This window comes from Theobroma cacao, chromosome 1, assembly GCF_053813885.1.
Source record: "Theobroma cacao isolate CCN51 chromosome 1, ASM5381388v1, whole genome shotgun sequence".
NCBI lineage: Eukaryota > Viridiplantae > Streptophyta > Magnoliopsida > Malvales > Malvaceae > Theobroma > Theobroma cacao.
The window spans coordinates 6,585,737-6,600,208 of NC_142639.1; the positions used below are offsets into that span (position 1 = coordinate 6,585,737).

General features: G+C 33.7%; 4 protein-coding genes across 4 annotated transcripts; all 4 read left to right on the forward strand.

The window, feature by feature from the left end:
• Positions 1 to 918: 918 nt before the first annotated feature.
• On the forward strand, positions 919 to 5,570 carry LOC18611742 (WAT1-related protein At5g64700-like). Its single transcript, XM_007048159.3, has 7 exons — positions 919 to 1,126; positions 1,240 to 1,302; positions 1,434 to 1,550; positions 4,256 to 4,508; positions 4,595 to 4,753; positions 4,859 to 5,010; positions 5,097 to 5,570. Exons 1-7 carry the CDS (start codon positions 954 to 956, stop codon positions 5,236 to 5,238), a joined length of 1,059 nt encoding a protein of 352 aa, XP_007048221.3. The 5' UTR covers positions 919 to 953; the 3' UTR covers positions 5,239 to 5,570.
• Positions 5,571 to 6,856: 1,286 nt separating this feature from the next.
• LOC148764477 (WAT1-related protein At5g64700-like) lies at positions 6,857 to 8,418 on the forward strand. The gene is made up of 5 exons (XM_088809944.1): positions 6,857 to 6,891; positions 7,104 to 7,356; positions 7,443 to 7,601; positions 7,707 to 7,858; positions 7,945 to 8,418. The coding sequence occupies exons 1-5, from the start codon at positions 6,872 to 6,874 to the stop codon at positions 8,084 to 8,086; spliced, it is 726 nt and encodes a 241-aa protein (XP_088666070.1). The 5' UTR covers positions 6,857 to 6,871; the 3' UTR covers positions 8,087 to 8,418.
• Positions 8,419 to 9,704: 1,286 nt separating this feature from the next.
• Positions 9,705 to 11,266, forward strand: LOC108660474 (WAT1-related protein At5g64700-like). Its single transcript, XM_088809970.1, has 5 exons — positions 9,705 to 9,739; positions 9,952 to 10,204; positions 10,291 to 10,449; positions 10,555 to 10,706; positions 10,793 to 11,266. Exons 1-5 carry the CDS (start codon positions 9,720 to 9,722, stop codon positions 10,932 to 10,934), a joined length of 726 nt encoding a protein of 241 aa, XP_088666096.1. The 5' UTR covers positions 9,705 to 9,719; the 3' UTR covers positions 10,935 to 11,266.
• A 1,659-nt stretch (positions 11,267 to 12,925) lies between these two features.
• On the forward strand, positions 12,926 to 13,942 carry LOC18611743 (floral homeotic protein PMADS 1-like). The gene has a single exon (XM_018116981.2). It carries the CDS (start codon positions 12,926 to 12,928, stop codon positions 13,940 to 13,942), a length of 1,017 nt encoding a protein of 338 aa, XP_017972470.2.
• Positions 13,943 to 14,472: the final 530 nt, after the last annotated feature.

Here is a 14,472-nt window from a genome sequence, read left to right on the forward strand (position 1 = left end):
ATCAAATAAGCTTTTACAACTAATAATTGATTTAGTCAAAATACTATTTGTTATTCTATACTTTCGTAGCGTTGATTACTCTCTATATGAAAGCTATATCAATGTCATATAGATATAAAATAACAAGTGATATTTTCATTAATGACAATTAGTCAATTATTAGTCACAAGAACTTATTTGACCCAAAATAAAAATATAAGAGTTTGATTAAACATAATAAAAGAATAAAGACTTTTTTAATTTTTTTTCATAATTTAAAGACTTATTTGAGTATTATTTTAAATTTTTTTACATAATTTAAGGATTTATTTGAGTATTATGTAAAAAAAAAATCTTCTTAAGTGAGAGCGAATTAAGTAATGAATTCAAGCTAAAAAATATAACAAATAAATAAACTTACTAAGAAGTCAAATGTTTGGATGCTTTTCTAATGAAATTGCTGATTAATTTGTTTTATATATATATATACACCCTTTTTAAATACAAACCAAGCAATTAAGGTCATTTTATAACTTATATTGAGATTTAATGGCTAATAGTGTGAGAAAAGAGGTTCTGGCATTACTTTAAAAAATGATTGAACCGAAAAAGATTCCTCGCGGGGTGAGGAATGAGATTTCAGTGTTTAACATGGAAGAAATGAATAATAACAAAAGGAAAATAATTGCAGTATATCCCTCAAATTTAAACACCTAAAAAAGGGCACCAATCCAGCTATCAAAGAAGCCAATTCTAAGATCGCTGCATGAATAATAATGAATAGAGACATCACCAATAACTTTTGGTGGTCCCTTGCCCCTAGAAAAGGAGTCCCATTATCTTCACCACACACGTCCCAATAGAGAGAAGCATGTTAGTTTCAATGAGCATTCCCTTCATTGCCCATCCTCCCTCCACTTATATATATATAAACCCCTCCATTGATTCACTTCAAGTGCCAAACTTCTTCAACAATGGATAAAAGGAAGCCCTATCTTGCTGCTATTCTCGTACAATCTATTTATGCTGGCATGTTCTTGCTCTCCAAGGCTGCATTTGATGGCGGCATGAACAATTTTGTGTTCGTTTTTTACAGACAGGCTGCAGCAACAGTTTTCTTGATCCCTCTCGCCTTGTTATTTGAATGGTAAATTTCTCAATTAGCCTTTAAAGTTTTTCCCTGGTTTTTGGCCAATTTTCTTTGAAAGTTCAGTATATATTATGTATCCACTTGAGTAATTATTTTCTTTCTAACTCAAGGAAAACTGCGCCGCCTCTATCATTCATGACCTTCTGCAAGATTTTTATGCTATCTTTATGCGGGTATGTCCAGTTGAAATTGCTTGTTGAATTAACATATTGCAGCCATCGCACTCAAAGTTATCAATAGAAAATGAAAAAGCAATATGCATGACTTTCAAGTTTCAATTTTCACTCGTTTTCTTCAATTTCAGGATAACTTTAAGCTTGGATATCTATGGCGTTGCCCTGATTTATACCTCTGCAACTTTAGCTGCTGCAACAACAAATTGCCTGCCTGTCATCACTTTTTTCTTGGCAGTGTTACTCAGGTAATTAGTTCTAGCTCTTGATTTTTTTTTTCAATATCCATTCTTTTGTCTTCTTTTAGATTGATGAATGATATATGCTCTCATCTTATAAATTTCACTCTATATATCCTTCTTAGGTAAATTTCTTTTAGGATATCTCTTTGGAGATAAATTTCATCGTTTAATTAGCATGTCATATTAGTGAATGATGCTAACATTTTTTTTACCCAAAAGTGAAAAAGAAAAAGAAAAAAGAGAAGGAATAATTAATTAGTCGCGGCTTCTCATCAGAAGCGGAAATGATGTTAGCATGAGACATGGAAATATCAGCATTAGGCTTCGTAGATGCTTCAAGTTTCAGATGTATGATGCCAAATTATGCATGGATTCATCACTCATATTCTACAATAACATTATTTGATATAATTTCAAAAGAGAGAAGTACCTTATTTCATATATTCACGCGTGTTGAGATTAAGTCCTATTAATTCTTTCATTTAACTTGTTTTTAAAAGGGAAATTACTATTTTAGAATCGACTTTTATATCTTTTCTTATTTTTAACTAATACTAAATTTAAGTGGATTAATTCTAGTTTTATTTTTGCAAAAAATATAGTAAGCATGCCATGTGACAGACAGCTCATTGATTCATTAGACCTAATCATTCTTGTATCGAATGTCTTCCTCTTTAACTGTGATTAATTAAAAATTGATAGAAGGTTGCTTCTTAGGAAAGAATGTTTAGGTTGCAACTGATAAGGAATAGCTTTGTCTTAAAAATCTGGTCGGTGGAAAGGGCTTGACACTCTTATAGGAATGGGAATATGCAGGGCAATTTGCCCTTCTATTAGTCCCTGTAGGAATGTTTTAAATATTTTATTAGTATTACTATTTGCTTGATTTTACCTTTGATCCCTCTGATTATTGGTCAAGAATAAAAAAAATCCCTCAATCATAGGAAATTATCATATAAAAAAAAAAGAGCTTAAAAACATTATTTTAATACAATTTTTTATGTTGAATCCTACGTTCCAAATTTGCACACACACAATATTATAAAAAACAATTTCTTGTTTATAGTGAAAGATTTTGCTAGTTGCTACATATTAATTTTGGAGTTCCAAATTAAGCTTCATTTATTAAAAACATATTTACCAATACATACAATTTATCATTTTTTTTAAAAGTTAATTTTATTGACATTAAACTGCTATGCCATATGAAGTCTTTAACTTTATTCTAACAATTTATCATTTAAATTAACGGTAAATGTATATATCTTTTATTTATAAGTCAATTTCAAATGTTTACTTTTTTTTCTAAATAAAAAAGGCATTTATTTTAGATAGTTAATGGTTTTGATCTTTTTTTTTTCAAGATCAATCGGGTATATGCAACATCGTCAATAATGTCCTTGGAAAACCTTGCTCAATGCAACGATCTTTGTTTTTTTATTCTTATTCTTCTCATTAGTTATATTGTGCCTTTCAATCAAAGTCAAAAAAGAAACATAGGGTCCCATGGTGTAGTAGCCAAAGAGAAAATGCCGATATGTAATTAATTCAAAAACATTTAAAACACTAAACCTTGCAACATAGACAGGCTAACCAAAAATTTCCAACGCGTGATCTAATTATAGAAACTGTCAAATGCTCTTTTAATTAGCTATTTGTTAGTTTAACTCTTCGTAAAATAAGTTCTAAAAAACAACAATAACATTGGTCTTTACTATTTGATATTTTTTGGAGTTTTCATAAATCTTTTCTGCTCAATGAATATCAGGTTTGTCATAAAAGCAAACAACTAAATATGTTGTGACTTGCATTTGCTTTAGACTTTTACTTTTTCTCTAGCACTTTCTGAAGTGAATGAACCCTGGAGTATTCAGTGGAAATCTGCAAGGCCAGTTTTTGGTTGCAATCTGATAGGCCTGCTCTTTAAGCTTCTAGGCTTTAAAAAGTAATTTGTGTTCCATAGAGTTCTTACTTTAGCTTAGTATATTCATTTTGAACATTTTTGAAACACTTTACATGTATGCAAGCAAGACATTTAACGTCCAAGCATTTGGCTCATTGATACATAATTTTTCTGTTTAAAAAAATAAAATTCAAATCCTCTTTCTCTAAATTAAAAAAAAATAAACAAGACATTTACATCATTAAAATGAAGATAAAATTTTCCAACAAATCCATTTTAGATATCGATACGTGTCTAACACTTAAATTGAGTCCATATCACACAGCTCTGAATCCTGATATATACAGCACGTGTAAGAATTTATGATATGGACTCGATAGATATGATCTAGATGCCATACAATTTGCTTGTGACAGAACTTGAACTATCAACATTGGACCACTTACTTGTTGTCAAGGATAACGGTATTGTCAAAAACTGGATCTGCTCTGATTCAATGCCCCACTAAGTTTGGAGTTACATGTATTTGCAACCTTTCCCACAATGTCTCTTGGGAGAAACAAGTAAAACAAAACCATGTCAGAAAGTTTAGCAATGTCTTTCTTCTACATTCATCTCCTTTTTATTTATATATATATATATATATTCATTTTGTCTAATTAAGAAAGTTGGAATCCAGAAAAAAATTGTAAATTACAGTTATGGTTAATTTGGAATGTTTCGTGTATTTGTATTATTTTTTGGATGGTTTCTTTGCTTCTGTATCTATTCAATCAAATTGGCTAAAAAGATGAAATTTGAATGGCAGAATGGAGGTGTTGAGACTGAAGACAACTCCAGGGATTGCAAAAATTGTAGGAATACTAATTTGTTTGGCTGGTGCATTGACCCTTGCCTTTTACAAGGGTCCCCATATGAAACTTTTCTGCCTCCATCACCTGTTTGAGCACCACCATAGCCAGAACCTTCAGAGACGTACTTCCTCCGGTGACACATGGATAAAGGGTTGTTTCCTCATGTTGATTTCCAACAGTTTCTGGGGCTTATGGCTCGTATTGCAGGTAGGCATTTATCCAGATCAAGTTGTGCCATGATAAAATTGTACTTCCATTTTAGGACAATGAAGAAAATTTTTGGTGTGAAACAGGGTCGGGTTTTGAAGAGCTACCCTTCAAAACTTCTCTTTACAGCTCTTCAGTGCTTCTTAAGCACAATTCAATCATTTGCTATTGCTATTGCTCTGGAAAGAGACCCTTACGAATGGAGACTGGGCTGGAATGTTAGACTCCTTGCAGTAGCGTACTGTGTAAACATCTACTGCTACACTTGTTCTTATACATGCAAATATACGCATACCTATAGACACATATCTGTAGTAGGGTGTTGATGAATTCTATGCTGCTTACGGCAGGGGATTGTGGTAACGGGCGTGACATTTTACCTACAAGCATGGGTTATTGAGAAGAAAGGGCCTGTCTTCTTGGCCATGTCAACACCATTGAATCTGATCTTCACAATATTTTGTTCTGCATTTCTCTTATGCGAGATTATCAATTTAGGAAGGTAAAGTTATAACCATCTTAGCCTTCAAGTTATCTTTCTGAATTCTGATTTCAATATCTAACCTTAGTTTCTTATTGTTTCTTCAGTGTCTTAGGGGGGCTGTTATTGATTGGTGGGCTATACAGTGTGTTGTGGGGAAAAACCAGAGAGCAAAGAATGCTGGATGAGAATTGTTTACCAGCTCCTGTTGATAAAGAATGCACAGAAATCCAAGTTGTAACAGCCTGAAATCCATCAGTATTGCTGATCATGAAAGAAAGTGAGAACGCTCCTAACTGAGAATGGCAAATGCCCCAGTATTCCATCACTTCCTTCTACCTTCGGATAATTTGGAGAAAAGAGAGAGTGAGCTCATGTAGATTGGTCTGAAACAGATGATGTAACTCTATTGACATTGAACTCTAAGGAGAGCTGGGACCAAAATGGTCTTTTGCAACGCCAATGTAAGCCGATTGTAGTGTTCACCATTCGCCTGGGTTTAAAAGTTTGGTCATTTTATGTATGCTAAGAGGCTAAATTTCAATTCCTAAATGCTTCCGCTGTTAATTGCAGTTTGCCAATTGATGTTGTCATGGTTCAATTGGGCAACATTTTAGCATGAATTTACAGACTTTCTCAAATAGATTACAATTAGTGTTGGCCCGCCTGCCAGCCTAAAGGCAATGAAATAATATTTTGAATTATAAAATGAATAAGTTGTACAAAAAGAAGGAATAAGAGTTTTTTGAAGCAAGGAAATATAAAAAATCATTACATCACCTGAAGGAAAAAAGTTCTGAATTCATATTTGTTATCATCTATAGAAGTCTTTCCAATTGAATGTCTTAATTTGAAATTAGTATGTAGTTACATAAAACTTGGCGGATTATGCTGGGGATTTCATTCCGCCTCCACTTTCAATTGTAAATCATACATAAATTCCCATTATAATTAATGAGGACAGAAAAGAGAATTAGACTTTTACTTATAATAATTTCAGCTCTTTTATCTTTTTTCAGTGTTCATTTCCCACCGATTTAACCATATCTTTGTCTAAAAAACAGGAACATAAAAGATTTGGCATTACCACAATGTGTACTTAAGGTAATTAAGAAAAATATATACCCCTAATTTTTATGAATAAAAATCAGAATCTTTGATTTGTACCAATAATCATAATCATAATAAATGAATGGAAAAAAAAACCTAATTAATTTCTCATCTATAAAATTCGAAAGGAAGTCCATTATCTTTCTTTGTATTGCCTTGAGAAATATAGTCCAGAGAAACCATTGAAAGCTTAAGGTAAGTTACTTCTGTGCTTTATTACACTGCCATTTCTTTATTAGCTAACCTTTGTTCAGTTGCTAGCCGTTTGTCTTTTCCTGTATTGTTCTTTTTTTCTTCTGATTTTATTATTGTTCTCTGGTTCTTCTTTTTCATACATTGGTCTCTTTTACAGCAGGCGTGGAAAAGGCTTTGAATCTAATCTAGATTAAAAAAAAAATTGTTCATGGGTTTCATTGTTTCTGTGAATGTTTACATCCTTAAAATGAAGATAAAATTTTCCAACAAATCCATTTCGGATATCGGTACGTGTCTAACACTTAAATCGAGTCCATATAACACAGCTCTGAATCCTGATATATACAGCACGTGTAAGATTTTATGATATGGACTCAACAGATATGATCTCGATGCCATACAATTTGCTTGTGACAGAACTTGAACTATCAACATTGGACCACTTACTTGTTGTCAAGGATAACGGTATTGTCAAAAACTGGATCTGCTCTGATTCAATGCCCCACTAAGTTTGGAGTTACATGTATTTGCAACCTTTCCCACAATGTCTCTTGGGAGAAACAAGTAAAACAAAACCATGTCAGAAAGTTTAGCAATGTCTTTCTTCTACATTCATCTCCTTTTTATTTATATATATATATATATATTCATTTTGTCTAATTAAGAAAGTTGGAATCCAGAAAAAAATTGTAAATTACAGTTATGGTTAATTTGGAATGTTTCGTGTATTTGTATTATTTTTTGGATGGTTTCTTTGCTTCTGTATCTATTCAATCAAATTGGCTAAAAAGATGAAATTTGAATGGCAGAATGGAGGTGTTGAGACTGAAGACAACTCCAGGGATTGCAAAAATTGTAGGAATACTAATTTGTTTGGCTGGTGCATTGACCCTTGCCTTTTACAAGGGTCCCCATATGAAACTTTTCTGCCTCCATCACCTGTTTGAGCACCACCATAGCCAGAACCTTCAGAGACGTACTTCCTCCGGTGACACATGGATAAAGGGTTGTTTCCTCATGTTGATTTCCAACAGTTTCTGGGGCTTATGGCTCGTATTGCAGGTAGGCATTTATCCAGATCAAGTTGTGCCATGATAAAATTGTACTTCCATTTTAGGACAATGAAGAAAATTTTTGGTGTGAAACAGGGTCGGGTTTTGAAGAGCTACCCTTCAAAACTTCTCTTTACAGCTCTTCAGTGCTTCTTAAGCACAATTCAATCATTTGCTATTGCTATTGCTCTGGAAAGAGACCCTTACGAATGGAGACTGGGCTGGAATGTTAGACTCCTTGCAGTAGCGTACTGTGTAAACATCTACTGCTACACTTGTTCTTATACATGCAAATATACGCATACCTATAGACACATATCTGTAGTAGGGTGTTGATGAATTCTATGCTGCTTACGGCAGGGGATTGTGGTAACGGGCGTGACATTTTACCTACAAGCATGGGTTATTGAGAAGAAAGGGCCTGTCTTCTTGGCCATGTCAACACCATTGAATCTGATCTTCACAATATTTTGTTCTGCATTTCTCTTATGCGAGATTATCAATTTAGGAAGGTAAAGTTATAACCATCTTAGCCTTCAAGTTATCTTTCTGAATTCTGATTTCAATATCTAACCTTAGTTTCTTATTGTTTCTTCAGTGTCTTAGGGGGGCTGTTATTGATTGGTGGGCTATACAGTGTGTTGTGGGGAAAAACCAGAGAGCAAAGAATGCTGGATGAGAATTGTTTACCAGCTCCTGTTGATAAAGAATGCACAGAAATCCAAGTTGTAACAGCCTGAAATCCATCAGTATTGCTGATCATGAAAGAAAGTGAGAACGCTCCTAACTGAGAATGGCAAATGCCCCAGTATTCCATCACTTCCTTCTACCTTCGGATAATTTGGAGAAAAGAGAGAGTGAGCTCATGTAGATTGGTCTGAAACAGATGATGTAACTCTATTGACATTGAACTCTAAGGAGAGCTGGGACCAAAATGGTCTTTTGCAACGCCAATGTAAGCCGATTGTAGTGTTCACCATTCGCCTGGGTTTAAAAGTTTGGTCATTTTATGTATGCTAAGAGGCTAAATTTCAATTCCTAAATGCTTCCGCTGTTAATTGCAGTTTGCCAATTGATGTTGTCATGGTTCAATTGGGCAACATTTTAGCATGAATTTACAGACTTTCTCAAATAGATTACAATTAGTGTTGGCCCGCCTGCCAGCCTAAAGGCAATGAAATAATATTTTGAATTATAAAATGAATAAGTTGTACAAAAAGAAGGAATAAGAGTTTTTTGAAGCAAGGAAATATAAAAAATCATTACATCACCTGAAGGAAAAAAGTTCTGAATTCATATTTGTTATCATCTATAGAAGTCTTTCCAATTGAATGTCTTAATTTGAAATTAGTATGTAGTTACATAAAACTTGGCGGATTATGCTGGGGATTTCATTCCGCCTCCACTTTCAATTGTAAATCATACATAAATTCCCATTATAATTAATGAGGACAGAAAAGAGAATTAGACTTTTACTTATAATAATTTCAGCTCTTTTATCTTTTTTCAGTGTTCATTTCCCACCGATTTAACCATATCTTTGTCTAAAAAACAGGAACATAAAAGATTTGGCATTACCACAATGTGTACTTAAGGTAATTAAGAAAAATATATACCCCTAATTTTTATGAATAAAAATCAGAATCTTTGATTTGTACCAATAATCATAATCATAATAAATGAATGGAAAAAAAAACCTAATTAATTTCTCATCTATAAAATTCGAAAGGAAGTCCATTATCTTTCTTTGTATTGCCTTGAGAAATATAGTCCAGAGAAACCATTGAAAGCTTAAGGTAAGTTACTTCTGTGCTTTATTACACTGCCATTTCTTTATTAGCTAACCTTTGTTCAGTTGCTAGCCGTTTGTCTTTTCCTGTATTGTTCTTTTTTTCTTCTGATTTTATTATTGTTCTCTGGTTCTTCTTTTTCATACATTGGTCTCTTTTACAGCAGGCGTGGAAAAGGCTTTGAATCTAATCTAGATTAAAAAAAAAATTGTTCATGGGTTTCATTGTTTCTGTGAATGTTTACATCCTTAAAATGAAGATAAAATTTTCCAACAAATCCATTTCGGATATCGGTACGTGTCTAACACTTAAATCGAGTCCATATAACACAGCTCTGAATCCTGATATATACAGCACGTGTAAGATTTTATGATATGGACTCAACAGATATGATCTCGATGCCATACAATTTGCTTGTGACAGAACTTGAACTATCAACATTGGACCACTTACTTGTTGTCAAGGATAACGGTATTGTCAAAAACTGGATCTGCTCTGATTCAATGCCCCACTAAGTTTGGAGTTACATGTATTTGCAACCTTTCCCACAATGTCTCTTGGGAGAAACAAGTAAAACAAAACCATGTCAGAAAGTTTAGCAATGTCTTTCTTCTACATTCATCTCCTTTTTATTTATATATATATATATATATTCATTTTGTCTAATTAAGAAAGTTGGAATCCAGAAAAAAATTGTAAATTACAGTTATGGTTAATTTGGAATGTTTCGTGTATTTGTATTATTTTTTGGATGGTTTCTTTGCTTCTGTATCTATTCAATCAAATTGGCTAAAAAGATGAAATTTGAATGGCAGAATGGAGGTGTTGAGACTGAAGACAACTCCAGGGATTGCAAAAATTGTAGGAATACTAATTTGTTTGGCTGGTGCATTGACCCTTGCCTTTTACAAGGGTCCCCATATGAAACTTTTCTGCCTCCATCACCTGTTTGAGCACCACCATAGCCAGAACCTTCAGAGACGTACTTCCTCCGGTGACACATGGATAAAGGGTTGTTTCCTCATGTTGATTTCCAACAGTTTCTGGGGCTTATGGCTCGTATTGCAGGTAGGCATTTATCCAGATCAAGTTGTGCCATGATAAAATTGTACTTCCATTTTAGGACAATGAAGAAAATTTTTGGTGTGAAACAGGGTCGGGTTTTGAAGAGCTACCCTTCAAAACTTCTCTTTACAGCTCTTCAGTGCTTCTTAAGCACAATTCAATCATTTGCTATTGCTATTGCTCTGGAAAGAGACCCTTACGAATGGAGACTGGGCTGGAATGTTAGACTCCTTGCAGTAGCGTACTGTGTAAACATCTACTGCTACACTTGTTCTTATACATGCAAATATACGCATACCTATAGACACATATCTGTAGTAGGGTGTTGATGAATTCTATGCTGCTTACGGCAGGGGATTGTGGTAACGGGCGTGACATTTTACCTACAAGCATGGGTTATTGAGAAGAAAGGGCCTGTCTTCTTGGCCATGTCAACACCATTGAATCTGATCTTCACAATATTTTGTTCTGCATTTCTCTTATGCGAGATTATCAATTTAGGAAGGTAAAGTTATAACCATCTTAGCCTTCAAGTTATCTTTCTGAATTCTGATTTCAATATCTAACCTTAGTTTCTTATTGTTTCTTCAGTGTCTTAGGGGGGCTGTTATTGATTGGTGGGCTATACAGTGTGTTGTGGGGAAAAACCAGAGAGCAAAGAATGCTGGATGAGAATTGTTTACCAGCTCCTGTTGATAAAGAATGCACAGAAATCCAAGTTGTAACAGCCTGAAATCCATCAGTATTGCTGATCATGAAAGAAAGTGAGAACGCTCCTAACTGAGAATGGCAAATGCCCCAGTATTCCATCACTTCCTTCTACCTTCGGATAATTTGGAGAAAAGAGAGAGTGAGCTCATGTAGATTGGTCTGAAACAGATGATGTAACTCTATTGACATTGAACTCTAAGGAGAGCTGGGACCAAAATGGTCTTTTGCAACGCCAATGTAAGCCGATTGTAGTGTTCACCATTCGCCTGGGTTTAAAAGTTTGGTCATTTTATGTATGCTAAGAGGCTAAATTTCAATTCCTAAATGCTTCCGCTGTTAATTGCAGTTTGCCAATTGATGTTGTCATGGTTCAACTGGGCAACATTTTAGCATGAATTTACAGACTTTCTCAAATAGATTACAATTAGTGTTGGCCCGCCTGCCAGCCTAAAGGCCAAGAAAGGCCCACCGGCCAACAACAAAACCCCATCCCCCCCAATCCAAGATGAAAGCCTAATCTTTTAACTCTTTCGCTCATATATATATATATATATATATTACTATGTGTTCATGATTATTTGATTTGTTTAGAAAAGTAAGATTTTTTGAACAAATTTTTAGATAACATTTATTAATGAGCTAAATGGTGACAATTAATATTACAGTTTAGTCCCTCTTATAAATTTTTTTGGTTAAAATACAATATATTGTGTATTAATTTTCTTTGGCCAAGAGTTACAATGTTAATTAATTAATTACCTTATTGTTTAATGAAATAATATTTTGAATTATAAAATGAATAAGTTGTACAAAAAGAAGGAATAAGAGTTTTTTGAAGCAAGAAAATATAAAAAATCATTACATATGTACATCATCTGAAGGAAGAAAGCTCTGAATTCATATTTGTTACCATCTATAGAAGTCTTTCCAATTGAATGTCTTAATTTGAAATTAGTATGTAGTTACATAAAACTTGACGGATTATACTGGGGATTTCATTCCGCCTCCACTTCCAATCGTAAATCATACATAAATTCCCATTATAATTAATGAGGACAGAAAAGGGAATTAGACTTTTACTTATAATAATTTCAGCTCTTTTATCTTTTTTCAGTGTTCATTTCCCACCGATTTAACCATATCTTTGTCTAAAAAACAGGAACATAAAAGATTTGGCATTACCACAATGTGTACTTAAGGTAATTAAGAAAAATATATACCCCTAATTTTTATGAATAAAAATCAGAATCTTTGATTTGTACCAATAATCATAATCATAATAAATGAATGGAAAAAAAAAACCTAATTAATTTCTCATCTATAAAATTCGAAAGGAAGTCCATTATCTTTCTTTGTATTGCCTTGAGAAATATTGTCCAGAGAAACCATTGAAAGCTTAAGGTAAGTTACTTCTGTGCTTTATTACACTGCCATTTCTTTATTAGCTAACCTTTGTTCAGTTGCTAGCCGTTTGTCTTTTCCTGTATTGTTCTTTTTTTCTTCTGATTTTATTATTGTTCTCTGGTTCTTCTTTTTCATACATTGGTTTCTTTTACAGCAGGCGTGGAAAAGGCTTTGAATCTAATCTAGATTTTAAAAAAAATTGTTCATGGGTTTCATTGTTTCTGTGAATGTTTAAAACTTCTCTTTCCTTTCTTACTGTGATTCTTTGATTTGCTAAAGAGAAAAACACTATTGTATGACCTTTTTGATCCCTTGATTGGTGTAAATCGCCTACAGTTTGCTAAGAACGTCCCCACCAATTTGTCCAATTTAAAGTTTACGATTTCGGATTTTAGTTGTCAATTTCAAAGTTCAATTCTGCACTAATTGAGGGGCATCGCCTTTCTTTGACCTATATTCCTTTTCTATGTTAATTCTTCTGTAACATGATATGTGCATGGAGTTTTTATTTATTAACAATTATATATAAAATTTTTTATGTAAAATGTATTGTGTGCATGTATTTTATGTCCTAAGCATTTTTTTGTGCCAATATAAAGATCTATACAGATGGGTCGTGGAAAAATGAACATGAAATTCATAACGAAGGAGAAGATTCGTGTCTCAACCTACCAAAAGCGAAAAAAGGGTTTGATAAAGAAGGCTCACGAATTCTCCATTCTTTGCGGTGTTGAGACGTGCGTAATTATTTACGGGCCCCAATTGAAGGATGGCCCTGCTAAGCTTGAGATTTGGCCTTCAGATCCTGCTAAAGTCATGCATGTCATCAACAAATACAAGGGAAAGCCTTTGGATGTACGTGAAAGGAAATGCTTTAACGTGTTTGATTTCTTTGCAATTCGCCAAAAGAAGCTTGATGATGAGATTTGTAAATTGCGTAAAGCTAATATAGATGCCAAGTTTTCTACATGGGATGATCGTATCAACAACTTCTCGATCAACCAAATTTGGGCACTTCTTGCTAGGTTTGATTCAAACCTGGAAGCTGCATCCAAGAAGATCAAGATGATAAAGGGAAACCATCAGTGTCTGATTGAAGATTCAAAATCAGGGATATTGACTGGTCCTAGTACACAAGCAAGACTTAATCATTCTAATCAAGCTCGACCCTGCTTGTTTCAAAAGAATTTGGACTTAGAAGTCACAAGCCGGCAACAACCTATGTCAGGACTAAAACCATTTGACATGAATATTGTGCCTTCCTTTTACCCTTTTGTTTCTGGTGAGGCTCTCCAAATGCAGCCCTTCAATGTAAATCCTTTCGATAATTCGATGATGCTGTCCACAAACGGTTCGGATTTCACTCAAGTGGATGGGGAGTCTAGTAGCAGCATAACTTACAGTTCACTTTCACCCCAAGCTTGTTATGATCCATCAGCTTCAATGCTGGACAATGTGATGTTCAATAACCCTTGGGGAGTCCCGATTTGCTTCTACGGTCCGTTTATGCAGGCAATGACACCCTTTGGGCAGTCTGCAATGCCAAGCTTTCCTTTTCAGTATGGGGAAATCTATCGTGACGCCGATGATCAGTGCGGATCAAAGAGCAAGAAACCAAAGTTTTAGAAAGTAAGGAGTTTTGGTAATTATTTTAAAGATCGCTGAAAACTCGTGAATTTAGGCTTGATTTGACCTTTTTCCTTTGATTCTTAGCTATTTTCTTGTTGTACCTAAGATTCTTGCTTAATTTAAGGTTTCAGTTTTAATTTTACATGCAGTATGATCAGTTTGGTATGTTATATACATGTCTGCTTGCATCGACAAAAAAACATAATGATTTCCCATATCATATCCTAATTACAGAAGGCAACACTTATAGCATGTTTGGTTCACTGAAAAGAATAGAATAGGAATAGAATAGCCATTCTAAAAGAATAGAATAGAGAAAGAATAATTATTATGTAAATTGGTTATGGGAATGTAATAGAATAGAAATTGCTATTATTACTTATTCTATTATTTGGTTGGCAGGAATAATTTTAAGAATAGTTAAAGAATAATAGGTAAATGATATAAATACCCTTTATTAAAATTTAAAGATTTTTTAATTAAAAACAAAAAAAGTATGATGAGAAATAAATACTCTTTATTAAAAT